The sequence below is a fragment of the Ambystoma mexicanum genome, chromosome 9 (assembly GCF_040938575.1).
Source record: "Ambystoma mexicanum isolate Mex_15411 chromosome 9, UKY_AmexF1_1, whole genome shotgun sequence".
Taxonomy (NCBI): Eukaryota; Metazoa; Chordata; class Amphibia; order Caudata; family Ambystomatidae; genus Ambystoma; species Ambystoma mexicanum.
The window spans coordinates 269067991-269094391 of NC_090931.1; the positions used below are offsets into that span (position 1 = coordinate 269067991).

Below are 26401 nucleotides of genomic sequence, written 5' to 3' on the forward strand. Positions count from 1 at the left end.
AAACCAGTCTATGATGAAATGCAGTTCGACTTTGTGAAAGGCCTTATTGTTGCTGTGTTAGAGAAGCACAGATATGGAATTTTGGACGTTTCTGTGCAGAGCAGTGATCCATTGCCACCGAACATTGCGACTGTGCCATGCCCACCCGAAGCACAGCTGGTTGTGAAGTACAAATCCCGGTTTAAATAATTGCAATACGATTGTCTTTTTGTAAATAAATATTATTGTACAGTGTACCTGTAACCCTAACCCCTACCTTCACCATCATGGGTGGCGAACAAGCTGGGTGTCATCTTTGAATTCTCTCTATTCACCTCATATATGTGTATGTATATATTTTTATCATGTCTCATCTCATGTAAATGCTGCGCACTGTTAACGGAGGGGAGGCTTGTGTATTGCAAATAATAAAACAAACAATAAATCTCACTTTTAACTCAACTCCTGTGGTACTTTATACTTTCCCTGACCTTCCGCCAAAAATTAAATGTCTCAATTTGGGCTGCAAAGCTCGCAGACAACGGGGACAAAATTGGGGCACTTAGAACGTGCCAAGCGGGCCGTGGCATTTGGGAGAGAAGCCAGTTCGCATTTGCACATTGAGGCGCACTACATAGAGGGATTCTAAACTTCAAGTTCTCACAGATGCCTATACTACGTGATGTTGCAAATTAAGAAAGCGAAGGACAGCGGCTTTGATTTTCAGCTCGCACCCAGATGAGGCCCACAAGTCGCACTGGAAGTATAAGGGTCTATTGTTTTTTGACCTTGAGACAGGGACCATGCCGAAAGAACTACATTTGAAGGGGGTGCGCAATAATGTAAGACGATAAGGCAGAAAATTCCGAAACTAGACCGAGTTTCATTTTAGTTCAGTATACGAAAAATCGTTGTCAAGAGCACGGTCCGTTTTACAGACTGCATTACGAAGAGACACAATGGAAATTTCAAATATAATGTAAGTAAATCTTTACACGCTTTTATACCGGAATGAAGATTTAATGAATGGATGCATGAATAAATGAATGAATGAAGAGCTAGGAAAAGCAAGGAAAACGTGTTCGTAGTGGGCACGCAGGTCCACTGGTCTCACCGATCTCGGTCCTTGGCCCAGCCACTTTTCCCTGCACTGCCTACCTGCACTACGGGACTGTCTCTGTATCCTTCAGCCCCTTCTCCCGACATTTACCTTGCACTTGCCACCAGCTGGCCCTATTATTTAATTTGTATTCAACTAACCATGTACAGCACTTTTACCCCTCCTCCTCCCTTCCCCATGCGGGATCAGAAAGACACCTGGCCTAGTAGGATCGTTGTTTGTCTGCCCTTGTTCCCCACCTGCCTTGAAACACTTGAGTATAGCCGCGTTACAAATGCCATATCATAGATCATATCATTCCTCACGCATGTAGACTAACTGTCGTTTATCATTGTGTGTTGGCCTTGATTTATTTCGTTACTTTTCGCATTGATTTTAGAGCCGAACATACTCCATTGAACTATCCTTGCAAGCAAATAGTTTCTGATCGGCTGTAATAAATAAAATGAGTAATATTAATGAAGATCGGCTGGCGAGACTAATTATAATTTTTTTGTTTTCATAACAGGTATTTGCTCCCCTTCTGCTACTGCCATCAGTTTGAGACACCAGCAGACGGTTTCTTCGTGAGACACCTGCAGCTTCGTGTGAACAACTGGAGCACACTGACAATTTTATGGGACGATCGCCAAGGGCCCACATGCCCTTACGCTGTACTAGTGGCTAGAAGCAACATATCAACCTTTACGATGGACTAGTGCCTAGTTGATGGAACAGCCTTGCGGTTCACTGTGCTTCCAAAGTGCTTCTTTTAACGAAAAGCAACACCCTGTGTACCATTGCAGATACAGATAAAAGAAAATAAATGGCTTTCGGAGTTCATATGGCAATTGCTGAATATTCTCTAAACATTTAATGTCAAATAAATGTCCTTTACCAAATGTACCGTGTTGCTGTTTGATTTTAAAGTACAGTTTCATATTCCGAATTGTGGCGCGCTGTGTTGTGAGATGATCTGTGTTGGTTTCCGGGTTCTGTATGAAGTCGCGTAGAAGACGACTGGGTGCGTTTGCCTACGTAGCACAGTAACGTTACGGAGAGAGGCGGGGAATATGAATGTTTGGATAATGTCAGGCTCAGGGGCGGGGGAATTGATTTAGTGCCGCAGAAGCAGGTCAGCCAGGGCGATGCGGCAAGTGATAGGATTATCACAAAATGGCGGCGCCCTGGTGCCTGTTTTCGTGTGCGTTTAATGGATGAAAACTCGGGTAAGGTCCATAGGAAAGTTTTCTAAAATCGAGCCACTAAGGCTTAAAAAAAACATGGCCGACCCGTAGGGACAATAAAAAATGTTACTAGACCATGCCTTTAACTCTTCACAATGCCCTTGAGTTTTGACCCCCGTTCGTCTTTTACAGACCCCTTTTCCACAAGCGCTGTACAGCAGAACTCCCCTTTCCTAAAAGCTGCTTCGTCAATCTTTTGGTGTTCCAGGCATATCTGCTCTGGCCAGGCCCAGTGAAAGGATTTGGCTGCGTCAATTGCAAAGCGAGTGAAATTTTGGACCCCTCCTCCCCAACAATGAGGCAAGATGGTATGACTTTAGAAGCAAAAGCGCGGCCATTTGTGGCGCTCTTCTGGTGGTGGCCCAGACCCCTGCTTGTAACTGCCTATTGCATCACTGGCCGTGGCTGGGAGGATGCTTCCAGCAGGAGCATAGATTGGAAGTAATCACAACACAATAATCCCAGCTATTACTCACTCAGCAGACTTCCAGAAGTGCCCCGGGTGGGATAACCTCCTGTTCAGCTTCGGGAGCTTCTCCAGCATGTCCATCAGAAGGGTGAAGCTCGGCCTTTCGCCAACATCGAAGGCCCAGCACACGGACAGGATTTCCTGCAGAACACACATTTCCAATGAAGAGAGGTTACATAAGGTACGAACTTCAACAATCAATATCAAACCTGGGCCAGTTAAAGAAGCAAAGTATTCACAATAATGGGTCGTTTGCAAAGCTTTAGCTGTGTGTGTCATTTTGAACTGCTTGTAGGCCCTCGAATCTACACCACCACTTATTGGCCACAGAGTTCAATCTGCTTTTAATTATCTTATAAAGGATTGCTTCCCCAGAAAGTAAGAGGGGAATTCCACAGGCAGGAAACTGACCCGATGCTTCCTGCAATCGTTGGAATTCAAACTGAAGTATTGTGCACCTTTTCAAAACTTCACTGGGGAAGAAGGGGGTTTCCCCAACTCCCTGCTTACAGGAGGCAGTCATTTTCAGAAATCAGAACTTACTTCATCTATCAGCAAACACATTCCATATACCTCACTTCAGTGGAAAACACAAGGCGGCTTATGGCTTTCTATACGTGTGCGTGGAGGGTGGTTCCATGACCTTTGCAGACGACTTTTTAAATGTAAACAATGACACTACAGCAGGGGTCCACAACCTTTGCCTTTCCAGATGTTTTGCACTACAACTCACATCAGCCCTAGTCAGCATGGTCAATGGTGAGGGATCCTGGGCCTCAGTCCAAAACATGCGCTGAGTCGCAAGGCAAAACATTCAAAATAAATAATACAGGGTTGCATCATGAAAGCAAGCAAGCTACACATACTAAAAGCTGAAAGAGACCAAGTGCAGTGCAAGTGATCACAAAAAGACTAAAACAGACAATTTCATTTAACAAGCCACACATGTGACCGAGTCACTAGTCATCGCCAGATGTTCACCTCCTGTTCAGAGCCAAAGAGCAAAGCACTGTGGGTGGGCATCATTGAAGGAAATGCTCACATTGTACCCCAAGTGAGACCAGTGCCATTGTCTTATCGGCCATCACTATTTCATGAATGGCTTTTTGAGCCTGAGCTAGACTGCTTAGGGATGCACCAAGCAAATGAGTGTTTATCCCGAATTGGAAATAAAACGGTGTGGTGGTGGGAACATCCCTGTGACTGGTGCGTTGAAGTTCTTTGGTATTAAAAGGGGGTAATCCACAAATAACCCGGAAGGGAATTCCTCATCCCATGGTATGCGATTTGATCTTTTTTCCCCATACAGGTGGTACCGATAGCTGGAATTATTCTCCGCCACGAGACTCCAGCTATTTCCCCCAGAGAGCGAAATCTAGCCCAATGTTATCCATGCAGCACCGATGGAGCATGGTTACTTCAGCACAAACTGCACCCTAACCTTTAGGTGCATATGGAACCAGGCAGGGTGCAACCTTAGGCTCTCCTGATGCTTTGGTCTACAACTCCCGCTAGTCCTAGTCAGCATAGCTTATACTGTGGGATCATGGGAGTCCTAGTCCAAACATCTGGAGAGCCTCGGGTTGCAGGACCAATGCTCTAAATAATAGTCAAAGAACAATATAAAATGCCATCAATGTCATCACCGACACCATACAGAATTTCAAATAAATGGTACTCCATGGGGGCACTTTACACTGCTATTCGGAACAATTCTACACTTCCTTTTAGCGCAGTATCAAGAAAGAAGAGTTCAGTGAGTTGACGACTCACCGCAGAGATCTGTATTTAAACAATGGACCACAAATTTGAATCCCAGCAGGGCCGATTCGTCCTTTTGTTTTTCAGAGAAAGATACATTGAGACCATTACTTTGGAATACAAATTATATTCACAGTGCTACTGTTAGGTCAGAAATCCATCTTTGGCTCCTTTTCACCAATTTTGGCAGCGCCCTAGATTTTTATGATCTTTTCTGGTGTCTACGTCTTTTTCTCTTCACTGGGACTTAATCAAAAGCCTTGCTGGAGTCTGCAACTCATGTTTAAAATGTGAGACTTGGTATAGATAAGGCTGCCAGGGCAGGGCCACTGTAAAAGTGTTCCATTTGGCCATTTGGGTGAGTTTTGTCATCATGTGGGTCCGTTTTTCAGATTGGGGGCAGCTGTGTACTTGTCGTTGCAAGGCGATGTAGCCTTTTTTACTGCAATGGTAGACATTTGCTCCAGAATCAACATGGCTGCCTGCATTTTATTTTAAAGTCCAGAAACCTGGCAATTTTTCTATTGGCTGTCCTTCTTTATTTATTTATTTATTTGAATTTGTAAAGCACCAAACGGCCCTGGGGCATCGTAGCGCTGTTATGAAGGCTTGCTTAGTTAAAAAGGTGCATTATAGGCAAACATACATACATACATACATGTTGCTTATAACAGTTACAATAAGCACTTGACAGAGACTAATAGAATAGTGTGCAAGTATGTAGTGCCAACCACTTCTTATATGGCGGCAGCTATATAAATTGCAGGTCAGTATAGGTAAGCAAGAGCATGGTGCCAGCCACATGTTGCGTGGCGGCAACTACAAACATTTGCGTTGTCCAGGTTAGTATATATGTAAATGGTCCGGCCCTGAGTTACGGGCGGCAGCAACACTTATTCACATGGTCATAATTAAGGGTAAATGTGTGGTGCTAGCACAGAGGTATAACATTAGTGCAAGGTTAGAGTCAGCATGTATTAGCATGGGGCCAATCTCATAAATAGGGTGGCAGGTGCATACTAGATACATATGTCTGAAATCTACGGGCAATAACGTAGAGCAGATCTTAGAAGAGGTGCATAGCTGGATTTCTGGATGCATCTGAGACTGCTTAAGATGGTGGAGGTATCAGCAGGCTTTGTTCCACTGTGGCATAAGTAACATCACAGTTGCAGCGCGTGATATGCATTAATAGCGCAGCACTGTGTCTGCACTAAGCGCTCGTTTTGTAAGTGCGCTGTGATTATCTGTGGGCCTTCTGGGCCAGGTCTATGATGTGGGGCAGACTAGGGGCCGGATATACAGTATGGGGGTGCAGGTGTGGAGCTGTCTTTAGTTGATTAGCACAGCTAGATTCGTGGGAAGCAGTGGGGAAGCAGCGCACCGCCATGTGCATGCTCCAGGACGCAGAGCTGGCTCCTCCAAGAAGCTCCCAGCTCAGGCGTCCCACGTCCGCCTCACGTCGGGCCCTCTCCCGGTGCGCTCCAAGCACCCTCAGCAGTCCGTTAGCAGATGTGCGCGGTATCCCCGTCCTCCCGCCTGTTGCCCCCACTGTGTACCTTGAGGGGGGGGGGTGTCCGCCGAGGGGGAGAGGCACCAGGTGGAAGCCGCAGCTGCCTCCATATCAACCCATGTATGCAGCTCTTCGGGAGAGCCACCGTGGGGGTGGGCGCTCCGTTCCACCGTTGATGGGTCCTTTCGGTGGGTGTCTCTCCAGAGCTGCTCGCCTGTAACATGGTCACGAGCGGATGCATCCGGACTCCAAGACAGCCGATCGGGGGCTCTGGTGCCTCCGAGGCCGCCGGCCATCGAGCTCCTTCGATGAGGGGGGCGAGAGCACCACCTCCAATATAATGCAGAGCACCCTCCGGGGCACACTGCAGGACTAGTGACTCACGGGGCCCAGAGCTAGCTTCCAGGCAGCCAGGACATAGGATTATTCGTCCTCCGCAATCGGCCCTGTCCCGGGTCCTTGTTTGTTTTCGACAGTGGAAATGACCCAGAGCTCATTAAGGCTTCCCTGAATAAATGGATTCCATTTTATGACGGATGAGGGTCTAAAAGACACGCCCACTATTGTGTTGACCATCCAGTATGCTATAAAAGCCTTGACTGCCGCTGATCGTGGTACACCACCTCCAAAGATCACGAAAAGTTGGGTCGTCTTGCGCATGGCACTAGTTCTGTCCAAACAAAACTTGTGTGCTGGTGCTGCATTGAGGGTATGTAGTGTTTTTTCACCTTCCGAGCGCAGACCGGAAAAAACACAGAGCACCTCATTAAGGTGCAACGTGCTGACCACCTTTGGGAGGGAAAGCCGATTTAGATTTTAGCACCACTTTGTCTTTGTAGAAGCCGACGTAAAGCTCCTCTATGCAGGGTGCTTGTAATTCCGATATCTTCCTTGCTGATGTGATGGCCACCAAGAAGGCTGTTTTTTGCGTCACCCACTTCAGCTGCGTCGAGGCCATGGGTTCAAAAGGCTTATGCATAAGCACTGTAAGGACCACATTAAGATATTGTGGTTTATGGGGTTTCCTCACCGGTGGGAATAGCTTCATCATCCCCCTGAAATGGGGCTTTATGAGAGGGCCCGCTAAAGAGTAGGTTTTGTATCCTTATTTAGATAAGCTCTTATTGCGGCAAGATAGGTCCTACAGGAGTCCACTGATATACCGGTTTCCGCCAGGTCTGTGAGAAAACTCATCACATCATTCTGCGTTGCCTTAAGAGGATCTGAACTGCAGAACACCAGTGGAAGAAGCGTACCCATTTACTAGTGTATTGTTTCCTGGTGATTACCCTTCTGGCTGCTTTAATGATTGGCACATTTTTGTCAGATAAACCAAAGTGACCATCTACTAGCACTTCAGGTATCAAGCAGCCAGGGACAGTGACTGGGGTGAAGCACCTTTCCTTCCTGTTGTTGGAGTAGGTCTGGCCAGATCGGCAACAGCAATGGACCCCGTTGTTTTAGGCTTTATAGGTCCGACAACCAAAACCTTTTCAGCCAATGAGGGTCCATGATTATCATCTTGCAAGCTGTTGATCGCTTCAGCTCAAGCAGAAACGTGGCCATCAGTGGGATGGGATGGAAGGCATAGAGATAGTCAAAACACATCCCCCAGTGAATTTAAACCTTTTCTCTTCCAAGAGTAGTACAGCACACACCTCTCGTTTGCGTGTGTTGCAAAGAGGTCCACAAATGGCGCTCCCCAGGCTTGAAATATTGCATGCAGTAACTTGTCGTTGATCTCCCACTCATGCAGAGTATGAGTTCAATGGCTAAGGGCATCCGCCCTGATGTTATCGTCTCATGGAAGGAGTGACCCAGTACGTTTCTAGTCGCGCCTTGAAACACTTGTTTATAGGCGCGTTCTAAGTGCCACATCATATCATGAAGTTGCAAAAGTCTCATGTGCAACCTGGCCAGAGGTGTCATGAGAATGCCTGATGACCTAAGACCTAGGAGTTGCTAGGAAGTGTCCTTGCTGGTAAAGAGGTCTTCCTGTAAATTGTGCTGCATGTTTTTTTTAGGCTCTCTAGCTTGTCTGGTGGTGGATAAACTCTCCTCCTTGTGCAATCCCAGGTGATTCTTATGAACTGTGATCTTTGTGTTGGAGACATAATTGATTCCTCCAGATTCAGCATCAGGCCCAGTGCATATGCTTGTTGCATGACCAGTGGGAGTGAAGTCGTCACCTGTGAAGGCGTCGAGCCTCGATTCAGCCAGTCGTCCAAATAGGGGTAGATGTGTACTCCCTGTAAGTGAAAGTGCAACATAAAGGCATCCATCACTTTCATGAAAACCTGTGGTGCTGGGTTCAGACCAAATGGAAGTACCTTGTACTGGTAGTGAGTCCCCAGTACTGAAATATCAAAGGAATTATCGGTGCGGTTCCCAAATTGGTATCTGCATGTATGCATCCTGAAGATCCAGGGCCCATAACCAGTCCCCGCCAGCAAAACTGTCCAGGAGTCACCATTTTGAATCCCTCCATAGGGAGGTAATCAAACTTTGAGAAGTCCAGAATGGTTCTTCATCCCACCTTGTCCTTCCTTGGGAGCGCAAAAAAGCATTAAGTGCATCCCTGCACCAGACTCTTCCAATTGATCGATCTCTAGGGCGTCCAACTTCTTTAGCTTCAGTAAACCTAATAGGTTTGTTGAAAAGTGTTGGGGCAGTGGAGATGGGATTGGAAGGAGATAACCTGTCCATCTGTCTGAGGCTATGGTCCTCCAAGCCGGTAAATGGGGCGAAATCCTTCCACCTAAAGGTGTTGTATGCTTCTGGGCCACTGGAGTGTGTGAGATACCCAAGGGTATCCGCACTCCTACTTCCCCTGGATCCTCTTCTCAGGTGGCCAGGGAAAAGCCATTGCTTTTGGATCCTGACACTTGGGGCGGAGAAGCAAGGGAGGATCATCTGGGTGGAGGGTCCTTAAGGATTGGGAGATGAGTAGCATAGGTGAGACATGGAATCCCTCTTTTCCTTATGAAGACCAATCTAGCCTTCCCCTGACCTTTATAGGCTATTGCAACACAGCTCCCCACATTTTCCCTCATTCAAACCACTCTAGTATTGGGGCGAGGAAGAGGAGCTGCCAGTCATCTGTAGAGCGAAATCGAAGAGCGAGCGGGGCTCGCGAACGAAACAAGATGTAGAGGCAAAAGCAGAAGCATGGTGCACAGCTGCCCGGTGGAGTCGCCAAGGACCAGTGAGTGCAGAGGGAAGCCACTCGAGCCGGGGCCCTCCAGGGGCTGCAAGAGAAACCCAGAATTGAAGTTGAATGAACGAAAGAACAAACAAATGAATGAATGAATGAAATGTATTCACATGAGAAACTGAACTGGAGCAAATATTAAACGTCATTTAACCTGCAAGCGGCGGGGAGAAAGATTGTGCAGATTGAATACCAAACTAAATTAAAGCTTTTGGGCTAAGCTATGAGCCTATGGCAAATGTGCATGAACTACAGATGCTGCCCATTTGAAAGCCAATTATGAAACTGTATGAATCACGAAAGAAAGCAGAGATGGGAACAAAATGAACACAAGAACAAAGTGGTAAAGAAACAAAATTGTCATGAAGTGAAATATACGCAAGAACACAGTGTGATAAGGCCAAAACTGGCAAAGGAGTTGTGACACATTTTGTCAAAACCAAGAGGTTAACAAGGTGAACCTAGGGCTCCTAGTTGTGCGACCTGTAGTGGGTGGACCGTGCGATCCGACAACTGCGCCTAGACCAGGGAGCCCCAACTGTAAAAAGCCAAGGAGGTTGCTGAAGCAAAGCAAGGAAAAGCAACCTGATGAACTGGTAAGAAAACCAGAGCAGTATAAATTTGATCTGGAACTAATCTTGAACTTTTAGTACAAGGTGCCTGTTTGAACTTGGGGAAGGGAACTCCAAGCTATCGTGGAAATGTCTTGAACTTGGGGAACGGGAGCTGATGATTAAGCCAGGAGCTGGAAAGAGCTCAGAACATTATTTTGAAAACCATTTCTTTCATTATTGACATCCCTGCACATCGTTTAGCTTTAGTTGTGAGGGCAAGTATAGGTTTTGGAGACAGACAGACTTAAGTGGAACTTACTGACTAGACTTTCCTTAGTTTCATTAGGTAGGGAAATCACACCCTAGGATAGGACAAGTTAGGCCTTCCACCATCATGACATTTGAGTTAATAAAACCTTTTTGTTTGAATCTGTTGTCTGTCTTGCTTCATGATGCCGTCACAAGTGTCAAACGCTAGGCGTGTCTGTCTGTGACGGCGCTGTTTGTAAGAATGTTTTTCCTGCCCTCATTCTTTTCTTGGGGGTCCGGGATGGCTGCCCTGAGGCTTGGTTCCTTCTATCCCTGTCTTGGTTGCGGGAGAGAAATCCTCTGAAACCGCTATTAGTGCGTTGCTGTTTCTGTTGATACACCAATGTACCAGTGTTTTGTGTAGTACTGGAAATTGCCGACAGGCTTTTGCTGTGGGGTTATGAGCGGTTTATTTTCGCTAATTCTTGGTTGGATGGAAAAGGTTTATCCCATCGAAGGGTGAGGCCTGCACCTTTTTTCCTGTACGTCATTGAGTATCTTTGTGCTTTTCAGCCAGGCTCCTCTACCCAAGTAGATCCCCAGGCACATGTCTTTTGAAGCAGTGTCAACGCGGGCTTCCGCCACCGCTGCCTCCAGCATATCGCTGGCTACTAGTTTGGCATCTCAAAGACTGCCAAACAATTACTCCTCTGAAGCGGTAGGTCATCTGCAAACTCCTCCATCTCACGTCACAGCTTGTTGTTGCACACTGCAAGGATGGCGTCTGCGTTTGCTTATCTAAGGTGTGCCAGCACCAAGGACTCTACCGCAGAGTGTGCAGTGGGGTTACTAGCTAAAGTTGCTCGGTCGGTTCCTGCTTGTAGTGGGAGTCCACCTTCTTGTGTATATGTTGCACATTATGTGGTTTCTCCCTGACTTTTCTGGCTTCTGCCACGATATCCTGTTGCATTGGAATACTCACTCTCTCGGCTTGTCTACTTAGTACTTCTGACAGCCCCAAAAGTTGTAAAAATGGCACTATGCCCCAGACCCGGTCATAAAATATTCTAAGGGATGAGCATGTTCCCTCTTGTTCGTCTTCGTCCTCCTCAGCCTTTGCCTTTGCTGGTGCAACCTACGTCATCTGAATAACTGTTTGTCCAGTTGATCTTTGTGAAAATGTGGCATCTGTCAAGGTGGCCTGCTCTGACGTGGTTTGTACTGGAGCTGTGTGTAAACGCGCAGTCACGTCCTGTGTGGGCACTGCTGTTACCATTGGAGTGGGCTAATTTCTTGTATTAGATCCATGAAAGAAAACTCATGTCTGGGCCTTGCAGGAAGTTTTTAAAGCGGGTCATTAATCATTCCTCTGCTTCGCCAGGAAATGTCCTCTGATCCATCCCAGTGGCCATGTAAGGTTGCTGGAGGAGAGGTTGTGGTATAGCCACTGTGAGGGGTCAGTATTGCGAGGCGGACAACTGCTTGTGTTTTTCTCAGAATTAAGCATTTCATTAATAAAAAGGTGCAAATAAATCCTTGCTACAACTACTCTATCAGGGTGTTCCCTAACTAGTCCAAGAACTAAGGGGATCACTATCACATATACAAAACTGGCCCTCACACTAAACAACAAAATATGAAAGTAAATCATATACAACATAAATAAGTGGGTGAATCCCTTCCCCAGGATTGTTCAGAGTCATGTCCCCAAATGTTCAAAATGAAAAGTAAAGTCGTGAACCAGTTCTTGTAAGTTCCAAATGAAACAAAAGTTCAAACAAAAATCCACTGGTACCAGTTCTTCAGCTTTCAGTTGAAAAGTTCCCTTCCAATTCCAGCCAAGAAAACAGCACAAATGGTAATCCTGGATATTCTTTTTACAAGATTGTTTGCCACAGTTCAAAGAATAAATGAACAACTTCTTCGATAACTTTCCAAGTATTTATGACTTTTGCAGTGTCTTTGTCAGGATGCTTCATATTAGGGTGTTGCTTTCCTCTTTCCAACCACCCTTCTATTGCTGTTACTGTGTGAACAGACTCCTTAGTTGCACAGTATACTGCTACTTCAACCACCTTTAATGTAACATGCCTTGACAGTATTATACACAACCATAGTTCTGGTATATCTGCTTTAACTTTGTACTTTATGATTGTTAGGCAACTTAAAGACAAGACTCTTCGACCTCCACAGGTAGGCATGGAACTCTTCTTTCCTATGCTAATGAGAAAAGGGCAAACTCTTTGCCTCTTCTGTGTTCACAGTTCAAGGGTGTTTATTGAACTTCAATTGTGTTTGAAAAACGCACATCTAAAACTAAATCTAAAGATGGGCGCAAGCTATGACCATCAAATAATAACGCATTCCTAGTCGAGTCTGTCAAAATACAAGGACCTATACTAATAAACCTATTGCCAATCCTTACTTCTAAATACAAATAGTGTGGGGAAACCATGTTATGCAAAATAAAAAGTGTTTAAGAAATGATATGTCAGGATATTCAAGCCGTTGGCTTCCCTTCCTCGTGTTTTCGGCACGGGACAAGGTGGCACACTCAAGCTTAGCACCCTCTCTGGCTTCTCTAGCAAGAGCATGCAGTTCAAAACCTCAACCTAAGGGCCTTTCAGTGCCAAGTCTCAGTCTCTTACTTCAGAGGGCCTGATGCAACACAACAAACATCAAAGTTCCTTTCTTCTTATGATTTCACATATACAACTTCTCAGATGATCTACTGTTCACCCCGAGCCCTCCTACGCCGGGCTTAGGCCCGCTTTAACACAAAACCTTCAATTGGTCTCCGTCCGCCGGGCTGGACCAAATTGGTCTACTTTTCCAATCTTTCTCTACGTAATCAAAATCGAAGACTTACGACTGCGTGGGATTTTACTTGGCCCGTCGCAGGACCTCTTTGATTCACAATTACTTATTCTCTTCTTGATATAACTTTTTTCCTCCTTTCACTTTTGCCACTTTTCAGCTGGATACCTTAGAGAGACCTCCGATTGAGCACCCACGCGCTGCCGGAACACTGTCAAAGGTATTATATCTTGCTTTTAAAGTTCAATCACAATGTTCGTTCCAGCGCTCGTCATACAATGTTGCTGCTTGCAACCTTGGCTTCAACACAGACCAGCCTTATACCAGTTTCCCCAACTCACTGGCTGTGTTGATTTCATTGACGCTGCTTTGTTCTTGGAGCCAAGGACGGTACCACAGCGGCTGCTACGTCTCCCTGCCTTTATTATTGACACAGGTTGCCCCGGCGATCTCTGACAAAAAATGCAGGATTCTTTAGCCTGGTTTCCTAGTCTTACGCTTTCTATTCTCAAGGTTTCTGGAAAATAACGGTTCTTTGTCGAAAGGGCTAGGGAAATTCCCTCCTTGCGATCCCCTTCTGTTTTGCCGTCTTTCTTCTCTCGTTCAGCTGCCGTCAAAAAACTGCTGTTTAATTGTGTGCTTTGCCTCGCTCTGTGCTCTCATGCTTCTCCTTTTATCTGTGTCGGGAGGCCTAATGGAAGTCAGGTGTGTGTAATTATCTGCCCATTATATTGAGACAGGTGAAGTATACTGCTCGGGTGTTAGTCTATTTTCTCTCATAGCGGGCTGTCCACGTGAAAATGTTCATGTTGTGAATACTTGGTAGGATGGGGGAAAGGTCTTAGAGGGAAGGGGACACCACGTCTCACCATCCGGTGTCCCACTCCCACTCCCCCAAGACCCCTCACCCAGGTGATCCTCACACACTGGTCCACTCCCCTGGATCTGGATCCAAATGAGATGGCTGTGGCCTGGCCACCTGAATAACAGATCGCAGAGGACTAATGGGTGAGACACCTTCTGGTTTCTCGCAACTGTCACCATTATAACCTGCCTTTGCTTCCAAACTGACTTTCTCTCAGCTTCAACAGTCTCACCATTACAGATTGTTGATCTTTTTATAAGCCCCCAGCTCCTTCCCCAGTTTCATTCACACCCTCTTCATTCCAGTAGCTACCTTGAAGCTGTATTGCCACACTTCCAGCTTTGAATAACAATGTCACACTTGTATCAGAGGACACTGAACCTTCAACAACCTCAGAATTCATGGCTGCTTTCACTATAGAAAGGGTTCGCCTCTTGGCTTAGTTAATACTTGTGCTTCTAGCCAGTTCAATAACTTCTACATTTACTAAATACTTGTTATGAATGTTACAAGGTTCAATCTTCAAAAGGATATCAGATTTAGGTACACACAACCACTCTTTAAAGAAGGTCTTTAGCTGTAAAGAATCGTAAGTAACTGTATTCCCACTATTAAACCAGAGATATTTTTCAACTCCGGTCATAAACTACAATTGTTCACACACAACCTCTCTTTGATGTAATAAGTCTTGTAACAATTTGTGAAAGTCAACTTTAGGGTTTCCGAGTAGTTAAAAAGTGTTCCCCTTCTTAATTGGAGACACGTGACACTCTGATAACATTTACTAGTTTAACTATGGGAAATGAAAACCTTTCCTTTATATGTGAGCACTTCAACTTGTATTAAAAGTGCGCACGATACATTTTCATTGTCAGCAGGACTCTTCATAACAACAAACAGTTTCGACTTGCTCCCACGTTTACACGACTTAATATAGAGCTGGTAACTAATAACGGCAAGGTTCTCAGGGTGAACCTGAACACAGAGCTTCACTCAGCGGCTCTAAGAACAATGCAGTTGCGGGCTGCTTCCACTTGCCGACTTCTTCTCCCTCTGCTACCACTTAGGCACACTTGGCACCCACACCCCTCTGGAGTGTCTCTGGTCTTGTCTTGTTAACGGGGAGTCTCCTTTCCTCCTCCAACCCTCGGCTTGCCTCTTTACACGGGCCTTGGGTTGCAGCACAATCACAGTTCTGCATTCACAGCCACTAGGCGCACCTGGGAAGACTTTCAATCTCAGCACGTCTCTCTCAGTGCAGCCACGGCAAGGCAGGGTTTGTGAACACAGGACCCTCTCAGAACTTGTAGGTGAAATCTGCTTTTCTCGTGTCCCGGTGTCACTTAATTGATCACACCTCATGAATTGCCCGCTTCCTACTTTTCTCCTTCTGCTACTACTGCCAGCATTCCAGATCCTGCTCCAGCGCCATCCATCCATCCATCCATCCATCCATCCATCCATCCATCCATCCATCCATCCATCCATCCATCCACCCATCCACCCATCCCCTCCTGCTGCAGCCTTGTATACCTCTTAAGGAGACAATTGAATTCAGGTGCAGGTCATTATTATTAATTGCCTGTCCCTGGCAAGAGCTGCTGGGCCTACTTACTTGTCCTTTACTTCTACATGCCTCTTCATCCCTCTTCTTTGTCTCAGTCCCTATGGGATTCTGGGATTCATACAGTTTACTTTAGAAAAGTTGGATTTTCCCACTTCTTTAAGTTTGCAAATAGCCATCAAAAGGGAGGGCTTATGGGGAAAGTTAAAAAGGGGTGCCTCCTAGTCTTCCTGGTCTGACCCCCACTCCCTGTGATCCTCCCGCAATACACCACCCCCAGTGTCGGGATCAGAAAGTACCTGCCTTTCCATGGCCACATGAGGAGGTTCCCAGAACAGGTTTCTGGGGGAGAATCCCATCAGATTGTTCACACCACAAAGGTGCAAGTGACAGACCACCTGCCAGGGTTGTTGATCCAAATATGTATCCCGTGAGGGGACCATCCAGAAGATACATGGGTCAAAGGGCCTGTGCTGTGCCTCTTGTCTGGGACAGCTCTTTTCTTGCATCGCATGTGTTTGCACGGACAAAATCCTTGTCATTGTCTCTGCCACACAGAGAGCGATCTGTGTCCGAGTGCCCTGCATGGATGCTACTGTGCTTAGCTCTTCTGGGGGTTTCCCTAGAGCGGCAGACACGTGGCTCTTTCAGGGTTCTCCCATGTTGGCCACTCTCAAGTGGAGACCCATTTTATCTGGGTTATCTTTTCTAATTGGGACAATGTGTGCTTGCACCAGGGTTTCTACCCTTCTCCTTCCTGGGGATCTGCCCTTGTGCCCACACTGAGTATATCCTCACCCCAAGTAGGGGGTTTAGGTGTTTCCACCCTCCCATGCGTTTTGCACAGGGTAATCCAGGGGAGGTTTCCCTGTTAGGCTTGTTGGCCCTCCCGAAAGCATCCTCGCTCAACCACATACCATGGTGCTGCACGCACTTGCATTTTATAAGGGATTTTCCCCATCCCGGGCCTTTGCGTCTTGGGTGCAGTGCAGGCTCTTACAAGAATCCCTCTTGGGACCTCAGATCAAGCCTGGTATGCCCAGCGATTGTGGGGGTGAAGAGGGTGACTCGGAGCCCTCCAATGCCGAGTGAGACCCTTTCAAGCCTCACCAGCACGAGATGCTCTTGTAAATTATGACTGTTCACTTACATTTTTCCTTGACACGAAAACTTGGTCTGCTACCGCAAGGTCTTCGTTGAATGAGGCCTCTCAACGCTCACGTCTGCGCAGTAGTTAATGGAGGGAAAATGAGGCAGACGAGCGGCAAGTATCCCACACGTGCAACTTCCCCAAACAAAAAAGACAAAGGGCCTGTGGAGGAAAAGCTCAATGGGCTCCCCAAACACCTTCAAAACCTGTTGGGCATAAGCTGTGGAGATCAATTTCAATTTAAGTGCACAACTAGGCAGAGCTGCCGCTTGACGCTCCGTACCCATCTGATGCAGAGAAAGGGACTGACGGAGTAACGTGCACATGCAAACTAAAGATTCTATAATGCTGTCTAGCAGCATGCTCTGGTCCGTCCCCCGTTTGAGGGCCATTCCAAGTTTATGGAGGAAAGAGGATAGGACACAAGAGTACTCATCCTATAGCTTCTGCAGTGATCCACTGGTGCCAGGCAGCTTACATAAAGCTAATGGACCTCTGGATATAGAATATGACCTGCTGAGGAATACAAAAAAATACCAAAGAGAGGATTTGATGATAGATCCTTGAGAAGGAATCCGGTTGCTTACAGAAAATTCACAAAGATGTTTTAATCTATACAAAATATGGCACAATGGGTAGAATTTGGTCCATGGACCGAAATGCATTGGACATTATTGACTGACTGTGTCTTTGAAATAAAAAACCTTTTTATGGACTTTAGATCGTTGACTTGAGAAGTTTGTGCAGAGAAAGAAAGAATTGAATATCGAATTTTATGTAAAATATTTGAGTTTAATATGAATTAATACCTTAACGTATTAGTTACACAAGGGGACTTTCCAATTTCCTCGGTTGCCCAACCCAGAATTTACTTCTTATAATTTAAATACCCCATAAAGTGAGGTTTCTTTGGTGACAGGATGACAGATTTGACTTATACTATATCATTGAACTGATTTTCTAATTAAATAAGCAGTGCCCACTCAGTTTTTTCACTTGCACAAGGAGGCAAACACCCTCTAAGGTGAGGGTAGGCACAGAGGTCAGAGGTATTGAAACTAACTGGTTTTAGGACCTGCTGGCGGATATGGAAATCCAGAGACAGGGTGGAAGATACTAGACTCTGCCTCAGAGAGGCCAGAGCAGCAGTTGGCTCCTCCCCTTCTCCAGTCATAACCTCGCCGACATACATCATTTTGCATGCTTGAGCCACTAGGACCCGACGCGTATCATTTGTCCTACCCTAGGGGGTTTAAAGTGCTTAACAATTTGAACACGTTTTCTAAAACGTCTCCAGTTTGGAGATGTGTGCGCACATGGTCTACGTCCTTCTTCAAAAAATAAAAACAATTTAAAAAAGTAAAGAAAAAACTTGGAGGAATCCCCATCTTCTGCCCACAAAATTACCCTCAGAATTTCTTGAATGAGGGGGAACGGTTGGAGCGGTCCTCAAAAGAATTAAAGCACAATGCAAGTCGCATGATACCCATTTGAAACCTCTCTGGCAAAAGGGAAAATGTGAACGTTCGAAAGCACTTTTGCAGGTGGAGAGAGGGCTCAAGAACATGCATGAAAATGGGTGCGTATGGGACCTGCCTGCCGTACTCAGTGGCCGAGAATTCTACTTCTACGGCCCATCAGTTTGAGCAACTTAATCCTTTTAGAAGGCGAGCAGGGCATGCTGATAAGGAGTGCAAAGTGCCTGGACTTACTGTAACTTCTTTCCCCAAACTGATGGTCGCCAGCACTTGCTTCACACCTTCGCCACTTCCGATTTGCCAAATAAGTGCCTCAGCAGCCTGGCTCTGGAAGGGCCAATCCCGGGCTTGCAACTCGTACCACACAGTCCTGCACAAGAAATAAAAAGCACTTATATAGCGCACATATAAGTACACACACACACAATATATTTTTTATCCTATGCCTTGCCCCTCCCTCCCCTTCCCCAGGCACTTTCCCCCTTCCCTCTCCCCTGCACTTGTGCCATCTCAATGTCACTGGGCCTAGTAAGATCGTTGTCTTGTTTGCCTCCTGTTCCCTCCCTTGCCTCGTCGCGCCTTGAAACACCTGTCTACAGGCTAGGCGCACAATAAATAAAATATCATAGGATATCACTAACTCGGAAGCAGCGAGGGCTCAGCCGTACTTGGATCTGCATGTTGCAGAGAACCCCTCTGCAGCAGTTTAACCCACTAACCTGTTCAATACAATACACTAAGGACCAGGGTCAGTTCATATGGTGGTGTGCACACAAAAACAGAGCTGCAAAGCTAATAACTCCTCCAACTATTCCTATTACCACCACACTAAAAACATGTAGTGGCGAAATCGTCCTTCGTTTTTCCTCCAATACTGTTTCATACAGTTCTAGAGTAAAGACTGCATCCTTTTTTCCTGTATCCTAAACATGCATTATAGATTCACACAGTGATATCCACGCCCATTACTTTGCTCCAAAAACAGATCTTATTTTGCACAGTAATCTCATTATTCTTAGCATTCCTGAGCTCAAAAGAAATATCAACCCGCCCTCATTGGTGTGGCTGAACGCTCAGGGGAAATGTAACAAACATTTTCAAAACAAAAAAAGCAGTTCTCAGTCGTTCGGGTGCAGCAATTTGAAATCAACTTCGCACTGAAAACACAAGTAGGTTCTCCTCGCAAATCAGGAAGGTAAAACCACAAGGGTAGAACGGTGGTCTTGCACAGATGAATTCCTGTTACGGGGGTATTACCCAAATTGTTCGTTAATATATATATATATATATATATATATATATATATATATATATATATATATATATATATATATATATATATATATAGTTTGGGGCGGGTTTGGGTTTTGGGTGGGGGGTTTCCCCCCGCATATATGTTACAATTGACCGTCACAATTCGGTCAATTGTGAAAAGGTCAATTGTCATTCGAACAGTTGTAATACGAACAATTCGTATACAACCGTTACGGGCAGGGATGGGGGGTGGTTGTGGGGGGAGCTCGCATTAAAAAAAAAATTAAAAAAAAATAAAGTTGACCTACAAGATTCGGACTAGAAGACCACAAACTAACTGTGGTGGTTCTAATCCCACAGAACCAGAAATCCATCACTGGGGAAGATAAATGCACATAGAATGGCTTACCCAAAGGCATAGACATCGGCGGCTCTGGAAAAGGGCAGCTTGTCTTCATCCTTACCAGGACACATCTCGCGGACTATTTCGGGAGCGAGATAGCACAGCCAGTCATGAGGCAATTTCAACTCATTCTCTCGTCTGGTTAAAAATAATGGAAGCAATATTAAAAAAGGTCACTGTAAAGTTTCACAGACTAATGATCAATTTCAACAATTTACAATCCTATCCAAACGCTGGACTCTATACACGTTGACTTGTTGTACGACAGTAAAACAATTCATCACTCAGTCGCTGCACTGCTGAACCGTCATCAGGTCCAGTACCTGCCATTTACCTTGGCCAGGCTCCAGCTGGCACCCCCCTGTGGCTCCCATCCTTCATCTAGTACCCTCAGCAGCAGGTTCAGGGGCGACCAAGGAGGACGCCGACCCACTGGACCAGCTCTTGCTCCCTCTTTGATGGTTGGGCCAGGGCAGTCTCACCTTGGAGGGGGGACAGCTGGCAGCCACAGGCCGTTAGCAAAAGGTGCCACCTATTTGCCTGCATCCGGGCACCCCCCAACCCCCTCCAGTGGTGCCCCAACCCCCAGTTGAATGTCAGACCGGAAGACAGAGAAGTAATTCCATGCCTGTAAGTACCCTCAAGCTTGTGCCTAAAAAGGGTGGCCTCCTTGTGTAAAGGACCCTAGTACAACTGCCCATGATCAATGCAGTATCTCTTAAGCAGGCACGTACGACATGAGCCAGAGAATCAGCTACCCATCCCTTGAGCACTATATACCTACTGACACCACCTAGCAACTAAACTCATCACCTCCATGGTCCCCGACTGAACTCTCCTGATGAAAACTTCAAGTGTACTTTACTGTTTTTGTCCTCTCAGATGAGTGCCCAGACGGAGCACTCCTCACCCATGCTTCCTTTCTGAGGTCCCCAACAGACATGTCCCTCCCAGCACTCTATTCTCTTACCTCTCTAAAGGATCAGGAAAGCAAACCCTCTGGTACCCCGACCACTGACCATTACCTTTTCTACCCCTCTCCTTCTACTGCCCTCTAGTCAGGTACAAGCACACAGACCCAGAGATTAGCCTGCACTCCCCTCGACCAGTCCCTCCCTTCCTCTACAATGGAGTGCGCAATAAACACCCAAATAAGCTGAATACGACGCACAATGATTGGTGAGAAGACTGTAAAAAGGAAAGCTTGCATATGCCGCCATGAACAGAGTGCCACTATTGAAATATGGTATCATTTGCTGAAAAAGCTTCATTCCTGCAGTCAAGAGAGCGCTGCCCTATCACATGTATAGTTCGGGCTAAGCAAATTTACAATACAATATTATATTAATGAAATTGAAAAGCACAATGTTCCATGGTAAAGGACTCTTCTGAGTGCACGAGGAGATGAGGAGTACCTCGTAATGGCCAATGAAACCCTGACCCACCTAATGCTGGAAGTGAGAATCCGGGATCATTAAGGATGTGGGGCGAGGGAGCACTGCCCGATGCATGGACAGCACAGCATGTAGATTACCACCTGGCGGGGGGTGGGGGGGTTAGGCAGCGTCCCAGTCATTGGGGAGGCTCAGAACACGGGCATAACCAGATGGTAATTCTGTCGCCCTGAGCCTCCTCAAGGCTGGCGGCTATCAGCTCTACTCACTGGGGGATGAGTTAAGTCTTTTAACCCCCCCTCACCTTCCCCACACCCCCCCCGGCCCGACAAGTACCTGCTTTTCAGGAGCAAACACGCTGGAAACACGTCTGTCTCCAATGCATCCGCTCCCGATCTGCGACAGGACGCCATTGAAAGGAAGAAGGGACTTCACTTAGTCCCTTCTCTGCTTTCCATGGCGGGCATTTTTTTTGTTTAATTTTTTCCTTTTTTTTTTTTAATGGCAGCCATGGAAAGTTAGAAGGGGATACCTGTAGTCACTTCTCCCTTTCCAAGGCAGCGAGTGTATTTACTTTTTTTGTAGTTTTCAATGGCTGCCGTGGAAAGGGAAAACAGACTGCTTTCCCTTCTCTGGCGGCAATTTTATTTCCTGTTCAGAAATGCCAGGTCTGTAACTATGGGTCCCGGGGTCATTACCTGAAGGGGTAATGCCCCCCTGCTCGGGGCTTATTGTTTAATTAAGGGCATCGATCTAAAGGGTCTTCGGCCTAGTCGATCCATCACTTACCCCATTTATGTGGCCTGTGGTAGTCAGGAGTTCATGAAAGACCTTCTGAAAAATGTCTTTGAATATCATCTTTTGCAATAAAGTTGTCACAGAAAACAGGCTAAGTGAGGTGCAACCCCTTGTAAAAGAAGAAAGGGGGGAAAAACAACACTAAAAAATGACTAAAGTAAGAAGGTACTATGGTAAAGACATCTTTCAGTAGGGTTTTTTCACGAAGAACTATCTGAAACTAACTCTAATCCCTATTGTACTGAACCTAGAAGTACCAATTGGAGGAGATCCGCCACTCACACTGCAAGTAAACGCTTCAAGTGGGCCTCTCCTGTACCTCTCCCACAGATATGCATTACTCTTTGCAATTAGAACATCTTGAAAATAATATTCTTAGGGTTTCTGAAAAAATTAACCTTGAAACTTTAACAAGCACAACACAATGTCATCTGGCTCAGACTTGGCTTGAAGCGCTAAGGCCACATGACACCAGCACTGACGCTCCGCCAGTGAATGAAGACGTAAAGACCCAGCGCATCAGCCATAACTGCCTTCAAAGGCTAAACAGCAGGTCACGTTTCGAAATTAACTATACAACCATCGGCGATAATTCGGCAGCACTTCCACTCCACTTGCCCCACCAAAAATAACTAACTGGTCCAATTAATACGCTTACCTTCCTTCCTGGACCACACCCGAGATTCCAAAAAGGCCGAAATCTGTGATGATGACCTTGCCGTTCTCATAGAAAACATTCTTAGATTTGAGGTCCTTGTGCACAATGCCCTTTGCATGGAGATAGCCCATCCCCTGGAAAGAAAAAACAAACACGGAAATCACAAAGGGCAATACGAAGTGCCAACAAAAGAACACTGTAGTGTTTATAAATCATTACACAACGCATTCGTTTTGGCTGAACCTGGGCATTGCCATGCTGGAGTTGATCAAGTGCTTCATTCATCTCATGCTGCGGTACCCTTGCACATGCAAAGTAGTGCATTGCATAAAGGACACACATTTTCACTTCCAATCACAGGGTCACAATATCTCGCGAATGATGCGACTCTAGGAAGGCCGGTTTCTAGAACCGGGCAAACCCAGTGATGGCCTGTGGAACAGCAGAGAGCCAGTTAAGCACCCACCCGGGAGAGTAGGGAGCAGTCGCATTTAACATTATTGAGCACTACAGAGACAGAGGCAGGGGACAAAAGTCTGCCCTGGACACAGCCATGTACCTCTAGTGATGCAGTCAATTGCTTATCAAGCTGCTCAGAAGCTTTGTAAGAAGCCTCCAACCTCCCAAACGAGCATCTCTTTGTAAAACTAAACATGCTTAAACATTGTGATAACTTCTGCACAGCACTGACATGCCAGAATGGAGGCTTGGACGTTTATGGTGAACTGAAAGGGCTTATGTTTTTGCTGGTCTAATCAAAAGGGGTAGCGTTAGCCGGCAGGAGTAGTCGGCTGTGGGGGCAGGAGGGGAGACCATAGTAAATGGCCAAAGGGAAGGCATAATATGAGGAGAGGAACTGGTATTCGTGTGTGGTCTTTTATCAGAGGGCTAACTTCATGTTCTTGTTTAAGGGATGTTTTAGGGCAATCTGAACACCACTAGCGTTTCACATGAAAATCATTGTTTTTGGTATGTTAATCCAGTTGAGACAAAAGATTACTACTCCCAGAAAGCATTGATCTGTTACACGAAAGCCCAGGACTGAGAACACGTGGTTGGGTGACGGAGTCACCAAACTATGCTCCTTTACTGGGAGGGAAAAAAGGTTTGACTCAGTAATGACTAAAGCAAGTATATAACTGACTGTATTTGTTTCTGCCCTTACGCTCCTGGCCCCTTTTAGAAAAGGGGACAGGAGCGGAAATGGAAGATGGCAGGCTGAGGGAATTGCACAGGGGATTACTGCCTTTGTTTAGTGGTGTGTGTCTGTCTGTCTGCATGTTTTATTTACTGTGCAAACAATGCATGTGGAAAGGTAGAAAACAATTATCGTAGCAACAGTAAATGACAAAGCCAACTGCTTTGGCGTGTGTAGTGAAAAGCTTTTCTCTCTTGCTACCGTAGGCATAGTAATCGCATGCCCACGTACATTCACGATCCGCCTAGTGTTACGATTGCATGTCCAAGTTACCATAATTTGATGGGTTTTGCCAAGATATGTTAATATACAATCTATTTCAGGTATTGCCATCATACAGTAAACAACTGGGATCATTGCCAGGTAGTCGAACAATTGGCCAGCTTTTCCCATCAAACAACAGCAACAAGCACAATTGACTAGCCTTTTCAATATGTTGGCATTGTGCTTGCATCATATAAATATAATTTGGTGATTTTTATAGAGCTTCATGTAGATGGACTACTTCTAAGCTCTGTATGAAAGAGGCGATATTGCACGAGGCAGCAGGCCGAAGCTGTCAGTAACAGCCCGCCCACCAAGTTATTGCCATTAGCACCTGTGCAGTTACCTTTGCGCGTGCTAATGGGGATTTCCTTTTTTTAAAGAAAGAAACGTCTTCATCCTGTGGCACAATGCTGAGCAGTGTTATCAGCCAGGAAGTCTGTTTTCAATGTTGATGACTGACATCAACATTGAAGAAGGACTGACTGGACGAAAGTGCTGTGCGGCACCCAGCTGCAGGATATAAGTTTCGCTTTTTCATAAAAACTACACGGGTGCTAGGGTGAAGGGGGAGCATGGAAGGGAAGCGTACCCAACACCAATGACAATGCTCATAAAGCAGCCTTTCCCTTGGTGAACACAGCCCACATTTCGAGCATTCTCATTGGTTGACGATGCTCCCAGGGTTCCCCGTTGAGTGCGGTACTACAGGTGCCACCACATTTCTTTTGACAGATTGAAGGCTGCTTCTCCAGAATGTCCAGTTTACACTCACATGTATTTGTTGAGAGACAATACAATGAAGCTGCCATTAAATCCTATAAAAGCAAAGAATAGCAACACATAAATGGAGAGAGCACAGGCCACGATATAGGAGATACTCCTAAAATTAGACAAAGGTATTATAGCAAATTCACATGTCCTGATGAAGAGGGAACCAAGAAGGCAGGTTTTAAATTTGCTGCCATGCCGGGCACTACAGTGTGTAAGGAACTCATGGTGGCAACAGTAAAGACAGACGCAAGTGATCACAGGTCAAGGGTGTTTATTAAACTGGAAATACTGGGTGGAAAAATGCCTAACCTAAACCTCAATCTAAAATGGGAGCAAGCTTCGACCATCAAATAATAATAAAGCAGTCCTAGTGGTGTCATGTTAAATAAAAAGGGCCTATACTAAGAAAACCCCATTGCCAATCCTTACTCTAAATACAAAAAAAGTGTGGGCTAATGTTCTCAAGAAAGCAAGAAGTCTTCAAAATAGTTCCTTCTCTGAATAGACTTTGGGTGATGACTTTTCATCTCTGGATCTCCCTCGGTCGGGCTCGGACCCGAATGACAAGGGGGACAATTCACTTGCCCCGGTCTTACAAGACTTCTGGTTTTCAGGAATCTTAATGTCTCTTTAAACAGCTCCTCAGGGTTCACCCCGGTTTGTTGGCCTCCCCCTGTGCCGGGTTCACTCTGGCCACCTTTTACAAAACAGTTCACTGTGGACATTCCTTGTTCGGGTTCACTCCTGACAACATACTGTTCATAGGGACTTCAGGACTCGCCCATTTCCATTAGCATCCCTCTGCTGGGTTCACTCTTGCCAACTTTTACCAAACAGATGCGCTTGTTTCTTCAAACAGGATTCACTTCCTTAGCTTTGCAATCACCTGTCGGTCAAAGACTTTTGAAGGTACCAATGATTTTACAAGACCCCTGTATGACCACTTTGACCTCTTTTCACCTCTTCCCAAGGCCTCCTGGTTATGGTAGTTTCTACCATTGGGTAATCACCCAGTGTTTCCTGTCTGAGCACCCACGTGGTGCCGACTCCTCTGTTGCTGGTTTTCCCCCTTTCTGCCTTTCAAAGTTCAAATAAGCCGTTGGCTAGTTTTCATTCAACATAGTTTGGTTTCTTATCAACTCTACCCTCGACTCACCGGCTGTGATGAACCGCTTGGCTTTCTCCTCTTTGGAGTCAAGGTTGGTACCACAGAGACATGCATCTCTCCCCAGCTTGGTAATCAGCACAGGAGGGTCTTGTGTACCGTTGACATCTGCTGCAACACATGCTGGCTATTGTTCGCAGTCTTATGATTCCTTCTGCAGAGGTTTCACTGGCCTTGGTCGGAAAGGGCAAGGTTGTTTCTCTCCTTGTCACCCTCTCAGTATGCGCCATCTTTCTCTTCCTCTTCCTCTTGAACTGCCATGCTGAGTTAGCTCTCACATTGTGCGGTCTGCCTTACTCATAATGTGCTCTCTTGCTCCACATTTGATCCCTGTTGGGAAAGCAAAGAGGCGTCAGGTGTGTGAGGTTCTGGTCAATTGCCTGAATTTGCCGGACCCTTGTGTTGGGACATGTCAGGTAAACAGTTTTATTAGTCCATTGTCTTTCGTGGAGTAAGACAGTGTTTGTGTCGGAAAAGGGAGGTGTCAGCGTGTCCGATTGTTTTACGGGGTAGGATGGGGAAAAGGTCCTATATGGA

The 26401-nt window shown here is 46.0% G+C and overlaps 1 protein-coding gene across 1 annotated transcript in view; it reads right to left on the reverse strand.

The window, feature by feature from the left end:
• KSR1 (kinase suppressor of ras 1) overlaps nucleotides 1–26401 on the reverse strand; it is a 736034-nt gene that overhangs the window by 54128 nt on the left and 655505 nt on the right. Inside the window, exons 16-19 of the mRNA XM_069614610.1 lie at nucleotides 22464–22597; nucleotides 19620–19751; nucleotides 18191–18326; nucleotides 2802–2935 (exon numbers count right to left, since the gene is read on the reverse strand). Of these exons, the coding sequence (XP_069470711.1) occupies nucleotides 2802–2935; nucleotides 18191–18326; nucleotides 19620–19751; nucleotides 22464–22597 (536 nt within the window). The remainder of the gene's footprint in view (nucleotides 1–2801; nucleotides 2936–18190; nucleotides 18327–19619; nucleotides 19752–22463; nucleotides 22598–26401) is intronic.